Source organism: Mirounga leonina, unplaced genomic scaffold (genome assembly GCF_011800145.1).
Source record: "Mirounga leonina isolate KUSES-001 unplaced genomic scaffold, KU_Mleo_1.0 Mir_129, whole genome shotgun sequence".
NCBI classification, from domain to species: Eukaryota; Metazoa; Chordata; class Mammalia; order Carnivora; family Phocidae; genus Mirounga; species Mirounga leonina.
In genome coordinates this window covers 76,898,526-76,912,591 of record NW_023270323.1, presented here as the reverse complement: position 1 = coordinate 76,912,591, position 14,066 = coordinate 76,898,526, and the positions used below count along the sequence as shown (strand labels likewise).

At 56.7% G+C, this 14,066-nt stretch overlaps 1 protein-coding gene across 1 annotated transcript in view; it reads left to right on the top strand.

Annotated features, from left to right (window-relative positions):
- The window catches only part of PPP2R2C (protein phosphatase 2 regulatory subunit Bgamma), a 133,773-nt gene that overhangs the window by 79,909 nt on the left and 39,798 nt on the right, over positions 1 to 14,066 (top strand). The window contains exons 2-5 of the mRNA XM_035005334.1: positions 1,360 to 1,457; positions 3,567 to 3,732; positions 6,376 to 6,488; positions 11,718 to 11,895. Of these exons, the coding sequence (XP_034861225.1) occupies positions 1,360 to 1,457; positions 3,567 to 3,732; positions 6,376 to 6,488; positions 11,718 to 11,895 (555 nt within the window). The remainder of the gene's footprint in view (positions 1 to 1,359; positions 1,458 to 3,566; positions 3,733 to 6,375; positions 6,489 to 11,717; positions 11,896 to 14,066) is intronic.

Below are 14,066 nucleotides of genomic sequence, written 5' to 3'. Positions count from 1 at the left end.
CAGGCCAGGCGGCCCCGTGAAGGGCCCGACCCATTCCCGGCTCCGTGCTCAGCGGGCGGGTACACGTTCCCGTCCCGCTGCTCTCCCCATCTTGTCTTGTTTTTCTAAGTTCAGTGAAATGTGCTTTTATCGTGATCAATGAAAATGTCCAGCCCATCATCCCGCTGCTAAACCACCTTCTCTCTCTCCTCTTTTCTTTTGCTGTCAAAGCTGGCGTTTACTTACGGCTCAGAAAGCCAGTGGGGGCCAGAAGCTGCCTCTAACAGGCACTGGTTGGAAAAGCAAAAGGTGTTTATTGAATAGGAAAGTGAAAATCACTCGAGGTCTTGAGATAAGAGGTAGTCGGTACTTTTGAGAAGCTGCAAGGGGCCCAGTGCCATGTTCTGTGCAGGTGCAGGAGCAGGGTAAAGGTCTGGGCTTCCGATGTGGTCTGCCTCAGGGGCTCGCAGACCACTCAGGCTGTAGACCACTCTGAGACCTTTGCTCTACTCTGAGGTCAAATGGGGATTTGATCTAGAGGGTTTTGGGCGGGGTCGCTCATGCTTTGCTAGGTTAGCTTAAGCAGGGGCAGGGAGGAAGCAAAGGGATCCTTTAGGAGGCTGTCGGAATCTTCCAGGTGAGAGGCGGGGAGATGTGGGAGGAATCTGGATACATTGTGAAGGCCTGGCCAGTAGGACTGGACACGGCGCCTGGAGAAGGACATAGAGAAAGGGGTCAGAGAGACCCCAAGTCTTGGGCCTGAGCCAGGGGAGGATGCAGCTGCCACCACCTGACAGGGGAAGCTGCCCACGATGGCTTTGGGAGGGAAAAGCATCCGGTTTTGGGGACCAGTGGAGGGTTTCAGGCCAAGACATGCCGGGACTCAGGTCGCTGTAGGAGATGGAGTGGGGGCAGCGATCAGGGCTGAGGCTCTGTGCTAAAGCTGGATCAGAGATTCTGGGGCCTACAAAGTCCAGGCCAGGAATGTGTGAAGGTTATGGGGGTCCCACCGATGGGGAACCCATGATGGGCAGGGGTGACCACAGTTGGTCCCGGGGGCCCCCAGAGTACGGCTAGTGTCAGACTGTGGCCCATTCACCTAGGCAGCACATGAAACCCCCAAACTGTTTCTGGAAGGAAGGAGAAGGAGGAAGGAAGGAAGTAGGAAGGAGAGAGAGGGAAGCAAGCCTGTGAATAGGTCTCTGTCCCGCGGCCAGCTGGGAGGGGACAGGGGGACCATCGGCCCCTCGTTAGTGCCCCTGCTTCTGGATGGTGGCCCAGCCCAAGGGTGCAGGCTCTGGGGGGCGGGGGGCCTGTTCTGTTGAGCTCTGCAGTTCTGGGGTCCTAATGAGCCACACCTTCCTGTCTCTCCCCCCACAGCCGATATCATCTCCACTGTTGAGTTCAACCACACCGGAGAGCTGCTGGCCACAGGCGACAAGGGTGGCCGGGTTGTCATTTTCCAGCGGGAGCCAGAGGTGCGGTGGGACCTGGTGGCCGTGGGAGGGGGGCCACGCCCCACGCAGGCCTTTGCTGGCTCTGTCCTGGGCCCTGGGGACACATTCAGGACAGGCAGGGCCAGCTGTGGCCCTGGGTTAAGCCTCCGATTTCTGCCTTCTGCCTGGGTGAGCTGACACTGTCCTGGCCAGAGGTGGGGGGACAGGAGGACTGCGTTTTCTGCAGCTGTGGGGCTGCCTTCTGGCTGGGGTTGGCAACTTGGCTCAGCCCCAGGCCTCACCGTCGCGAGGCTTTTGTTGTCCGTCAGAATTTCGGGTAAGACAAGAGCAGCCCGGAACAACCCACCCAGGGGCGCTGTTTCTGAACCACTATAAGAACCTCATGATTAAAAAAACCCCATTTGTTGAGCACCTACTATGTGTGGTCACCTTGCTACCTTCTCTACACACTTTTCTCGTTTACTCTCTGCTGCCCACCTCAGAGGGTCGGGACCGACACCCATTTTACAGATGAGGACACTTGGAGAAGTCGCCCAGCTAGTGAGTAAAGACCAGGGGCTGAAGCCAAGGCCATGTGTTGTCACGTACACGCCGCCCTGCCTCAGAGAGGGGGCCACCCACGCACCGAACACGTGCAGGGATTAGATGCTGAAGACGGGATGGCGAACACCAAGGAGGTGGAGGACGAGGAAAGGAGAGGGGAGGGGGAGAGGGAAGAGGGGTGAGGAAGAGACGAGGAGGAGGGCGGATTGAGAAGGAGAGTGGGGAGGAGGGGGATGAAGGGGGCAGGGGAGATGTTGCAGATGCATCCCTGCCCCATTTCGTTCCAGAGCGTGTTCCTCGAGGTCTGACTTCTCTGTGTTCCCTCCCTCCCCCCGTAACCTCCCTCACGACAACCCCAGTGGTGCCATTAGGTGTTATTAGCATCCTCATGTCACAGATGGGGAGCCCGGAGCTCAGAGGGTGTCACCTAGCTTAGCAAGGACACGTAGCGGAAAGCGGACAGCTAAAAATCTGTTACCCGAGCACAGCCCTGTGGCCAGAGCGTGCCGATTTCACGAGAAGGACCTGGGCAGCCCACCAGGGATTGCAAAGCTAAGCCTCCGTTTTAGAGAAAGAAATTAAATGGATAGATGCACGTTTCTCGACTTTGGAATTTTTCTCCTTTTTTTCTCTATTCCGGTCCCAGTGACCTTAGTCATAGACAGTGCTCATGGCAGCTGAAGGCACGTAGAAGCAAACATACAGAAGAACTTGAAAGCTTGCCAGAAGCAGGACAGGTGTAGAAATATAGCTATAGATGCTTTCAGAAAAGATTAATAGGAGACTTGAAATTGCACTTGGTTGACTGTCTCTGTTTGCTCCCAGGCGGGTTATACGTCTGGTGGAAGCTTCCTATTACCACATACACTGAACTTGTCTGCTGAGAAAGCCGGCCCTGTGCCCACGATGGACTCAGCACCTCACTATTTTGAGGGCTCTGTCACGAGGGTCCTTGTTATTAGGAGCTCTGCTGCTTAAACCAGGATGGGCCCATGGAGGAAAGTCAGGACGATGGCCTGGCCCCAGTCTGACATTCCAGAATATTCTGCCTCCATGTAAAGTCTACTCCAAGATGTGTACATCCATGAGTCAGGACCAAGTTGGACACTCAGCATGGAAGAGCAGGCCAGAGCCTTGGCCTTGGTGTCAGACAGACCTCAGAGGGGCGAGTGACAGCACTTAGTGGACACATGGCCTTTGGGGGGAGCGGTCAGTTCACCTCCGAGTCTCCACTTTCTCATCTGTAAAATGGGGAGAATCGTGGTGGTGCCCAGTACAGAGGGGCCGTGCAGATGGAACAAGACGGGGAGTGAGAAGCACTTAGCACCCCACGCATAGTAGGTGCTCAGGTAATGTGAGCCAGCCTGATTGCTGGACTGAGGAAGATGGGGCTTGGCCACAGCCATGCACCAAGTCATCGGCCATTTCAAATACAGAGTCTCTTTGGCCCTGGCACCGGATCCCCCAGCCCTGCTGGACACGGGCCGCCCGGCTGCGTTGGGCTCTCGGAGGGTTTGGTCGGCGCGCCCCTCACCCCTGCCCCTGCCATGCTGGAGCTCAGGCCCCCTTGTCTGGGTTTTCCTGCAGAGTAAAAATGCGCCTCACAGCCAGGGCGAGTATGATGTCTACAGCACCTTCCAGAGCCACGAGCCGGAGTTCGATTACCTCAAGAGTCTGGAGATAGAGGAGAAAATCAACAAGATCAAGTGGCTTCCACAGCAGAATGCAGCCCACTCCCTGCTGTCCACCAACGGTGAGGGGCCCGCCTGAGCTGGCAGCGCCGGCCATCAAATGCTCTTTCCCAGCTCGCTTACACCGAGCCTTTTCCTAGGTCCCGAGAACTCGAAAATAGCATTTTGAGCAGTGGGCACATTCCATCCAGTGACGGTCCCACAGCTTGCTCAGCCTTGGCCCGCGGTGGTACGCAGGGCTTGTTTGCATTATGACGGATGGCTGGGTCGGGGACATCTCTGTCATTACTGTCCTTGGGGGTGGGGGTGGAGGGAGCTTGGTATTCCCCAGGAAGGAGGCAAACGTAACTCTTCTGGAATCCCGGAGCCTCTGGGTGGGGTTGTCACTCGAGAGCATGAGGCGGGCAGCAGGAGCGTGGGTTTAGGACCCTGGCTGGCCACTTGACCATTCTGCCCCAGGGAGGCTCCTGGCCAGGCTCCTGCTTCGCTGTGCCCCACTCGGGGCCTGGCTCCCGGGGCCGGAGGCTCGGCTTCCCCTTGCTCGCCCTCCTGCATCTCTCGCCCCTGTCATCAGTGGTGTCTGAAGGGTAGGAGGACAGGCCTGGACTCCACCCAGCCCTGTGACCTCGTGGCGGTGGCCTTGCTTCCCTGAGCCTCGGTTCTGTCACCTGGGCAGCGGGGTGGTGCAGCTCCCCTGGGCTGCATAAGGGTGACATGGATGACACCCAGCCAGCACCCTGAGACCAGCCAGCCCTGCTGCGGCACGTGTGAGCCTCACATGGTGACGCCACCTGCCTTCCCCAACAGAGCCCAGACTCGGTGCGGCTGCTAAGGCATCCTCGAAACTGCTCGGACTCAGTCCCACCAACCCTTGTTCCGGAAGGCCGCCCAGTCTGCCCCTCACCTGGCCAACCCCTTCCTCATCCCTTAGACCCCACTCGGTGTCGCCTTCCACTTAGCCTTTGCGGACTTCTCCGCTGAGCCTGCTGTCCCTCCTGCCGTCAGTCCCGACCCCCCACCCCCGACCCCTCCTGACCCCAGGCCTGCCCTCCAGGCCTCCTGCTGTTCTCATCCTTCACTGTGCCAAGTGCAGGATCCGAGCCCGTGAAGGGTGCCTGACCCAGGGCCATGCTCAGCCAGTGGGGAGTGGAGGCCGTGAGGGCCTCCCCGAGGACAGGAGCCCCTCCCATGGTGCACATCCCGGCCCTGCCACCTCCGCATCCGAGTTGCTATGCTTGTGCCTGCCTCATGGGGGCGCTGCGGGGGGGGGGGCGAAATGACGTAAGGCCATAGTGGGTTAGAACAGGGCTGGTGCCTACGGGGCCGCACACACGTGTTGCTTTTCCTTGAACCGCGTGAGTGGGACGTGTCATTCTCTTCCTGCCCCTCTGGAGGGAAGGTCAGCTCCAGGGGCTCTCTACACCCCCACCCTCAAAGCTTCTTGACCCTGGGTTTAGATTCCAGCTGCACCCTTTCCGAACGGCATGTCCTTGGGTACCTATCAAGGGTTTAATGATACCAGTTGTCTCCCTCTTCCTTCTCCTGAGCAGCGCTGTTTGTTTTGGCTACAGTAGCAGTCAGGGTTCTCCTGGGAAGGAGGACTGATATGATGAGCGTGTGTGTGTGTGTGTGTGTGTGTGTGTGTGTGTGTAGGTAGGTAGGGATGCACATGTAGATGCAGATATATGGAAAGAGACTTACTTTAAATTGTCTCACATGATTGTGGGGACTGGAAAATCTAAAATTTGCAGGGTGGCCTGGAAGGCTGGAGATCCAGGGAAGAGGTAGTGTTGCAGCTTGAGTCTGAAGGCCACCTGCTGGCAGAATTCTCTCTTCCTCTGGGGGAGTTCAGTCCTTTTAAAGCCTTCAACTGATTAGATGAGGCCCACCCACAGCATGGAGAGCAGTCTGCTTCACTCTATGGATTTCTTTTTTCTTTTTCTTTTTCTTTTGGTGGTTTAACAACAGTTTATTTCTTATTCCCATAAAGTCCATCACAGGGCTGTGGGACTTTCCAGAACAGCTGCTCTCCATGTGGGGGGCTCAGTTTTCCATACTCTGAGTTTCTGGCTCCTATGTCTGTATGGGCTTCCACGACTGAGGCAGGAAGAGCATTAGAGTTTTGCAACAACAAATAAAGCCTCAGCCCAGCACTCTGTGGATGTAAGTGTTAATGCCATCTAAAAAAAAAAAATACCATCACAGCAACATGCACCTATGTTTGGCCAAAGATCTGGGTGGCTTGGCTTAGCCACACTGACGTAGAAGATGAACCATCACTCCACGAGGTTCCTCTTCTTATGTTCATGGCAGGAGGCCAGAGAAGTGCGGCCACCGGGAAGCTGCCCTCCGGATGGGCCCGATGCTGCTCAGCAAGAGCGAGCGGGTTACCCTCTTTTTGTGTACCCCTGCGGGGCTTCGAAATTAGGACGCTACGTCTATACACTCTTTCTGGGAGTGGGTTTAGAGGGTTCGTTAGCTGCCCTCGGAGGGGCCTTCCCTTTTGACCCAGAAGTTGTGGGGAGCCAGAGGATGAGGACAGGTACCCCGTATGCATGGCGTGGGTGCACAGAAGGAGCAGGAACCCGCGTGTCCAAGAGCACGCTGCTGTCAAGGAATTCCCAGCGTGCTGTAGCCCTATCTCGTGGACTGTGCTCTGTGCTGGTGTTAATCATGCATCTCGTTTGTTTGCTCTGTTTTGAAAGATAAAACTATCAAATTATGGAAGATTACTGAACGAGATAAAAGGCCTGAGGGATATAACCTAAAAGATGAAGAAGGAAAGCTTAAGGACCTGTCCACGGTGACGTCGCTGCAGGTAAGATGTGGAACGTGGAAGGTTCCGGCAAGCGGGAAGCCATGTAGACTTCTTTTGTGAAACAGTGAGCCTTTAGGACTTGAAGGGCCTTTGAGATCTGAGCCAGAGCCGGGTTCGGGTCCTGGCTGGGCTGTTTCCTTGTGGGGTGGCTGTGAGCTTTTCCCTGCCTCTAGCCTCGGGCTCCTCGTGAGCAAAGCAGAGACGGCTATTTCTCCCAGACGTGATGTGGGGATGAGGCGGGGTGACGTGTGTCCGGGAGAACCGGTGGGCTGAACTTTGTGGATTCCAAGCCCTTTGCCGAGGGTCCGAGAGAGGCCCGGAACTGGTGATTCTTGCCGCCTGGACAGAGGCTCACCCGGAAAAGAGACCGGGAAGGTGAAGCTGCAGGTCATGCCGAAGCAAACTCTCATCCCCACATGGTGAAAAGGCAAAAGAACTTTCTTTCGGGGAGAGGCTGTGAGACATGGCAGAGAGAGTTCTGGAGTCCCAGGATCTGGGTTCCAGTACTGCCTCAGCCACAGGGACGAGGCTCTCAGCCTCCATGAGCCTCCGCCAACTCCTGATCTGGAATGAGCATAAGCACTTCCCGAGGCCAGCATGTGTCTTCCAAGCACTCTGCCCTATAGTACCGCAGTCCTCACCGAAGTCCTGTAAAGGGGGCACATGATTATCAACCCCATTTTATAGCTGAAACAAGAGCCGGGATCCAAACCCAGGGAAGTCTGGCTCCAGAGTCAGCATCCCAGTCTCCTCCGTGAAGTGGGAATGAGGTCCCAGCCTCCCAGGAGAGCCGTGGAGATGGTCACTGGTGTCCTGCTGGAAGACTCCATGAACGTCTGTCCTTGTCCTTCTCCAACAGGGCAGGGAGCATAGCAAGGCCACCTTGTCTGTCCCTGGCTTCCAGAACCGAGCCTGGAACATAGTGGGTGCTCTGCTCGTGTCTGTTGAAGGGGATGCTGGTACACAGCTAATTTGGATTTATTTGTTCACACTTACCAAGCACCTGCCCTGTGCCCAGCGCTGCTCTGGGCATAGGGAGACCTCAGTGAAACAAAGAGCCTGGGGGCGGGATTGGGTCTGAGTCTTAGTATCCCCTGCTCCTGGGCCTGGCCTGGCTCCGAGGAGGTGGCCAGAGTCCCATGAGTGAGCATCAGAGGTACTGCTCCCTTCAGCTCCAGTTTCCATATTCTAGCCAATTTGGAAAGGCTGGGTCACATCGCACGAACTCTCCGTCCTCCTGGGAGAGGAGGGTGACATGGGAGGAGTCTCCTGGGGGCCAACTCACAACTATGTGTGTGTGCCACTCGGTGGGGGGGGCAGTGGTGAGGCCTGGCGTGGGGGTGTTGGCACCTCCCCTGGGCTCCCCGATGGTTCCCAGATCCACTCGCCACTTGTCAGGTGGCTGTAGGCAGGACCCTGCCCCGTGCCTCCATTTCCTCACCAGCAAAATGGCGGTGAGGACTCACTTGCCCTGAAATAGCTAGTGTATCCGCTCACTACACATCCAGCAAATCATCGTAAATATGAAACGGTAATCGGTGTTGTTCCCGAGATGGAGAAATAAATGTTTAAGCATCTCGGCTTCTAAATGACAGGCAAATTGTGCAAATAAATTCTGAGAAAGCCAGGAGGCCAATTAGCTTCCACATTGAGTAATGGGAGTGACGTGCCCCCCCACACTCCCTCCCAGCCCCCAGGAAGTTTATGAGGCTTTCATCTGGTGGGAAGGATGCAATTATCACCTCTTGATGGGGTGGCCCGTGGGAATCCGTTTATTTCCCTCCCAGCATCTGAGACTTTGCTCTGTGTCTCACTCACATCCCCAGACGGCCCTTAACCATCCGCCAAGCCCAGAGGAGGAGAAAGGGAGAGAGAACAGGGGCATCTGGGTCCTTCCTCCTCTCGCCTCTTCCTTGTCTCCTCCCATGTCACCCAGGCCACGCAGCTGTGTGCAGTTCTTTACCGAATCTGAGCCGTTCCCGCTGGAGGCTGGCGCTGTTATTTACCGACAAGCTGCTCTGCACTGGGCCTCATGCTAGATCCCTGGGTTTTGGAGGCTGAGTGCCCAGCCCCCCAAGGAAACAGACAGGGAGTCACTCCACCTTGTTGATTTGGTGAACTCCTATTCATCCTTTAAAACCCTAGTAGCCTTCTCCTCTGTAAAGCCGTTTCTACACAAGCCAGATAAAAACCCTCACCGCAGTCTAGCCTGTGTATCCCACAATGTTCTGTCTTTAGCGTTTAGGTGTCTGCCCTCCTGCCTCTCACCTTGACTAGACTGTGGCTTCTAGAAGTGTTGGGGGAGGGGAAATGTTTTATTCATGAGACACCCAAACCTTCAGGGCATATTTATTTTCACTCTTCCTCTCCTTTGTTCTTTTAATAACTTTGAAATATGGTTTGGGGATGGCAGTGAGTGGCTGGAGCCCTGGATGTAGGCCAAGGCTGCCAGGTGGGGAAGCAATGTTGCCAGGAGGAGGGGAGGCAGACCGAGATCCAAGACTTGGCTAAGCCAGTGATGCTCTGATCTTCTCCAGGAACAGGTGTGACTTGGGAGAGTCCAGGGGACCCTGGGGCAGCTGTGCCTTGAGGAAAGGGAAGGGAAGATTAGGAGTTGACCTAGAATATCCGACACAGGGGGACATGGGCAGGGCAGAGGCCCAGGCACACCATGTGCTCTCATCTCAGGCAGAGTGTCTAGAAGCTCAGGCACAGAGCCAGCAACACAAGAATGGCCCAGGGCCAGGCAGGCGTGCACCCCGATGCTGCACACGCCCACACTCATGCTCGTGCACGTGCACACTCACACACACCCATATTCATGAGCGCACATACCCACACCCACATCCGTGTGCACGCACATGCATACTCGCTCGCACCCACACTCATGCACATGCATGCACACACACTGGCCCATGCTCACACTGCGTCCCCTGGGGCTGCGCATGAGAAGGAACATCTAGTGCTCACCCACCCAACTGCAGAACCAAAGCTATCACCTTCCATGTCAGAGGTCCCTGGGGACCTTTCTGTGCAGGGCCCTGAACTGAGCACCAGCCATACAGAGATGAACACGAGAAGACACAGTGTGCCCCTAACCGTTCCCAGGCCACTGCAGGAACAAGATAGCAGCCTCATCATGTGGCCAGGGCTGTGACAGACTGGCCACTCCAGGAAGCCCCTGATCCAGCCTAAGAATGAGGTGCAATCAGAGGAGGTCCGCTGGGAGAAGGAGATTCTCAGGTCCCACGTCAGCCCGAGTCTGATCCACACGGCCCACGTCAGCCCTGCTCCTGTGTCCCCTCCTGGTTGCCCTTCCTACCTGGCACCACCCCTGCAACCCTCTCACCCTGACCCTGTACCTGTTCTATTTTTCCAAATAGCACCTGTTGCTACGTGAACTCTCTCTCTCTCTCTCTCTCTCTCTCTCTCACACACACACACACACACACACACACACACACACACACTCACTTCTGTATCGGTTTACTGTCTTTCTCTCCCACCTGATGGCAAGCAGCCCATCTGCCCCAGCATGTCCTCACCCGTTCAGCTTGGATTCCTGCGACTCTACCTGGTAACTGCCGCCCCAGGCCCAGGAGCCGTGCAGTTAGCCGACAGGTTTGCACAGCCCGACACCAGGACCCCGAGCTCTTCCTCACTCGGAGGCCGGCTGAGCTGCCTCTCTCTGGGACGCAGTTCCCATGGCCCCTGCGGCAGGGTCCCCTGGGCCCACGCTGAAACCCGTGTGGCTGTGTGAGGCCTGTCCCCCCTCCCATCACCTCCTAAGGACGAGGTCTGGCATTAGTACAGACTGGGAACTCGCCATGTGCGGGGCGCCATTCTAAGTGCACTTGACCTGCATGAACTCGTGGGATCCTCACAGAAGCCCTGAGCAGGGGCCAGCATACCCCTCTTCACAGATAAGGAAACTGAGGCCCAGAGAGGTGAGGTCCCCAGTGAGGGTAACCCTAGTGGTGGCAGGGCAGTAGGGCTTTAGGGGTCTGTCTTTCCACCAAGATGCCCTGACGAGGCAGTCACCCCTGGCTCTGCATTTCCTGACTCTGGGACTTGGACACATTGGGGTCATTTTGGCATCCAGTCTTCCCCCCCAGGACAGGATGGCCATGCCAGTGCCCGTTTCCTGAGCATCGAGTCTGGGCCAGGCCTGGGAGAGACTGATGAAGCCTTGTCTGTCTGTCTACCCATCCCTGAGGCTTCGAAGACCTCACAGTTTCCTGGGGTGGGGCCTTATGCCCGACACACAGCACAGCGTATGCTTGGAGCCTTGATACAGATGTGTGCAGTGTGCTGGGGGTGAGCAGGCCCTGGGACCCCACTCCCGGGGCAGGCCGCGTGTCCGAGGGGCTGTCGCTTCTAGCCCTTGCAGGAGGGGTCAGCATAACTAGGAGTTCAAAGGGGGTGAACGTTCCAGGCAGAGTACGCGGAGGGAAGCAAAGGCTCAGGACCTGGTGCTGTCCCAGGGACTGCTCTCCGATGGGAGTTTGTGTGAGTTAGGCTAACACCAGCAACTGTAACAAATAACCCCAGCATTGCAGGGTGCAACACACAGAAACGTATTCCTCACTCATGGAAAGGTCCAGGGTCAGCGTTCCTGGTGGACACATGACTCTCCTGCAGGGACGCAGCCTCCTTCCATCCCACGGGCCTTCACTCCTAAGGCTTGGGTCCTCACCTTCCAGCATGGAAGGGGAAAACGGGTAGAGAAGGTACACCTGCCCCTTAACAGTCTAGGCTCTCAAGAGCCGAGTGTCACTGTGTTTACATCCTATTGGTCAGAACCAGTCACATGGCCACACCCAACTGCAAGGGCAGCTGGGAAATGTAGTTCTTGCCTGAGCAGCCACTTCCTTGTGACAAGGGAACAAAATGTGGATAATTGGCGGGGGCTGCCACGGTATCTTCTCATTTCATTTTAGAGGTGAGGAAATTGGGGTGCAGAGGGGTTCGGCCACTTATTCAAAGTCACACAGCAGGCTCAGAACCAATCCCAGGAGGCCAGGCTTTCCTGCAGGACTGGCAGGTGATGGATGTTGGCCACGTGGCACTGCTTATTTCCAACACGTGCAGGATGGATGCCCACTGGCACAGTCCCAGCCTCCGGTTTTGGTCGTGCAGCCCTGGCATGCCATTTCCTGCCTTGGGCACCTGCCGCCCCCATTCCCCTCTGACACCTCATCATCCTGCAGACTGCCCCCTCCTCCGCAGGTGCCCGTGCTGAAGCCCATGGATCTGATGGTGGAGGTGAGCCCTCGGAGGGTCTTCGCCAACGGCCACACCTACCACATCAACTCCATCTCCGTCAACAGTGACTGCGAGACGTACATGTCGGCGGACGACCTGCGCATCAACCTCTGGCACCTGGCTATCACTGACAGGAGCTTCAGTATCCTTTCCCGCTGCGGGCACCCACCACCTCCCGGGGCGGGGGGCTTCCAGGTGGGGGTGGTTGGCTTGGCTCTGCTTTTGTTCAACTTCTTCAGTGAGTGAGACCCAGATTTGGGATCCTGATGAGCTGGTTTATGGAAACTTCTTTTTTTTAAAAGATCTTATTTATTTATTTGACAGAGAGAGAGCAAGAGAGGGAACAGAAGCAGGGGGAGTGGGAGAGGGAGAAGCAGGCTTCCCGCAGAGCAGGGATCCCGATGTGGGGCTCGATCCCAGGACCCTGGAATCATGACCTGAGCCGAAGGCAGACGCTTAACGACTGAGCCACCCAGGCGCCCCAGGTTTATGAAAACTTTAAATCCACGGCTGCCGAGGGTTATATTCGACCCCTTGCCTTCTCCGGGTGGCTGTGTTCCCTGTCATTCTGGGACTGCCTTGGGGACCGCAGAGGAGATAGAGTCCTGGGGTCTGCCCTCCTGGAGGAGGGATGGCTGACCCACTGGAGAGTCAGCCAGAGGCTCTGGACCCTCCTCCCTGCGGCCTGAGGCAGGGGCCTCAGTGTGTGATGAACAGCCTTGGGGTGCCACCCAGGGCTTAGGGTGACAGTCGAGGTGTCAGAAGCCCAGTTGGATGGGGTCAAAGGGGGGCCCTGCCTGGCATTCCCCTATGTCTAGGCAAGCCAGGGGCAGTAGGATGGACTCCGGGCCCCGCTGACTGGTGAAGAAAGAACTTGGTACACAAGCTTTGGGCCTGAGGGGCAGCAGTGGACAAAGCAGCCAGGTTTCTACCATGTCGCTATTTGCAGGCCAATAATAATAATCCTACACAGTGCGGCTCTGCACCTGACCTCAACATGTGTTCGTGTTAACTCATATCACCTCATGACAACCCAGGAGGTAGGTGCTATCGTGACCTCCTGTACGGATGAGGAAACTGAGTCACAGGGAGCCCAAGTTAATCTGCTCAAAGCTCACACCTAGCAAGTGTCTGACCCAGGCCCCTCCCAGCCCCCGACTCCCCATTTCCAACCTTTATGTCCAACTGCCCTTTGTGAAGTCTGCCTCCAAGATGTGCAATGGAAGGGGGTAGGAGCCCCCCACCGCCCAGAGTGTTGTGCAAGCCGAGTGTCCACCCTGTGCGGGGTGCTAGGCAGCTCCTGCGGCAAGAAGCTCCTAACATGGGGGGTTGGACCTGCTATTGCTGCCGCCTTACCCCTCAGGAGTGGGTTGTATCCCCCAGCGCTGAAGCCAGGGCTGGCTGGGAGGGGGTGTGGGAGCAGGAAGGAGCAGTCTGGAGGGTTTGAAGGAGAGACAGAGGGTAGCAAACGGCTTCTGCGGGCCGAGAGCCAGGGGCTGGCCAGGGTCCACTGGGCAGAGAGACCTCAGGAACGGGGAGAAAGGGGGCTTGGAGAAGCAGAGAGCAAGCTCATGCTGTTCCCTGAGCCCAGCAGGAGGGTGGGGGGCAGACCTGGGGCTTGGCGGTCAGTGTGACCCTCTGTGGAAGTCTCGCTCTGCCCCCTAAGCTCACTGACCTTGGTGAGTAGCCGGATCCCTGTGAGCCTCACTGACCCCTCCCGGCTCGGCCTGCAGAGTGCACATTCATTGAGCCCCTCCCAGATGCATCCAGCGCAGAGCTCGTGCTCTGCATGTCAGAAAGCAGAAGCATCTGTCTCCTTCCTGCCCCGAAGGAGCAGAGTGCTTTGAGCTGGGAGGGTGCAAGCGGATTGGGGTGGTCACAGAGGTTCAAGGAGGGGCTGAGGCTGGAGCTGCTCGGAAGGAATGGAAGCTCAGATTTGGATTGGTGGAGAGTGCTGGGCTGAGCATCTGCCTGACTGTTCAGGCTGGAAGCCCAGTGGGCCCCACCCTGTCCCCAGTGCTCAGAGCTTCAGTTGGTCAAGACTCCTTTGGTTGCAAGACTTAGAATGCCTCATCCCTGCTGGCTCAATCAAAACACAGGCATTTACTGACTTACGGACCATGAGAAGGCTTCAGGCTCAGCTGGATTCAGGGGCTGAAACAATGTCATTAGATGGTTCTCTCTGCTTCTTGCATCTGCGCTCTGCTCTGGCTTGTCTCAGGTGCCCCATGGTGCCAAATTGGGGCCAGCAGCACATGCCCTGCCTTCCCAGAATAAAGCCCAAGAGGAAAGAGACCAGCTTTCTGTGAACTG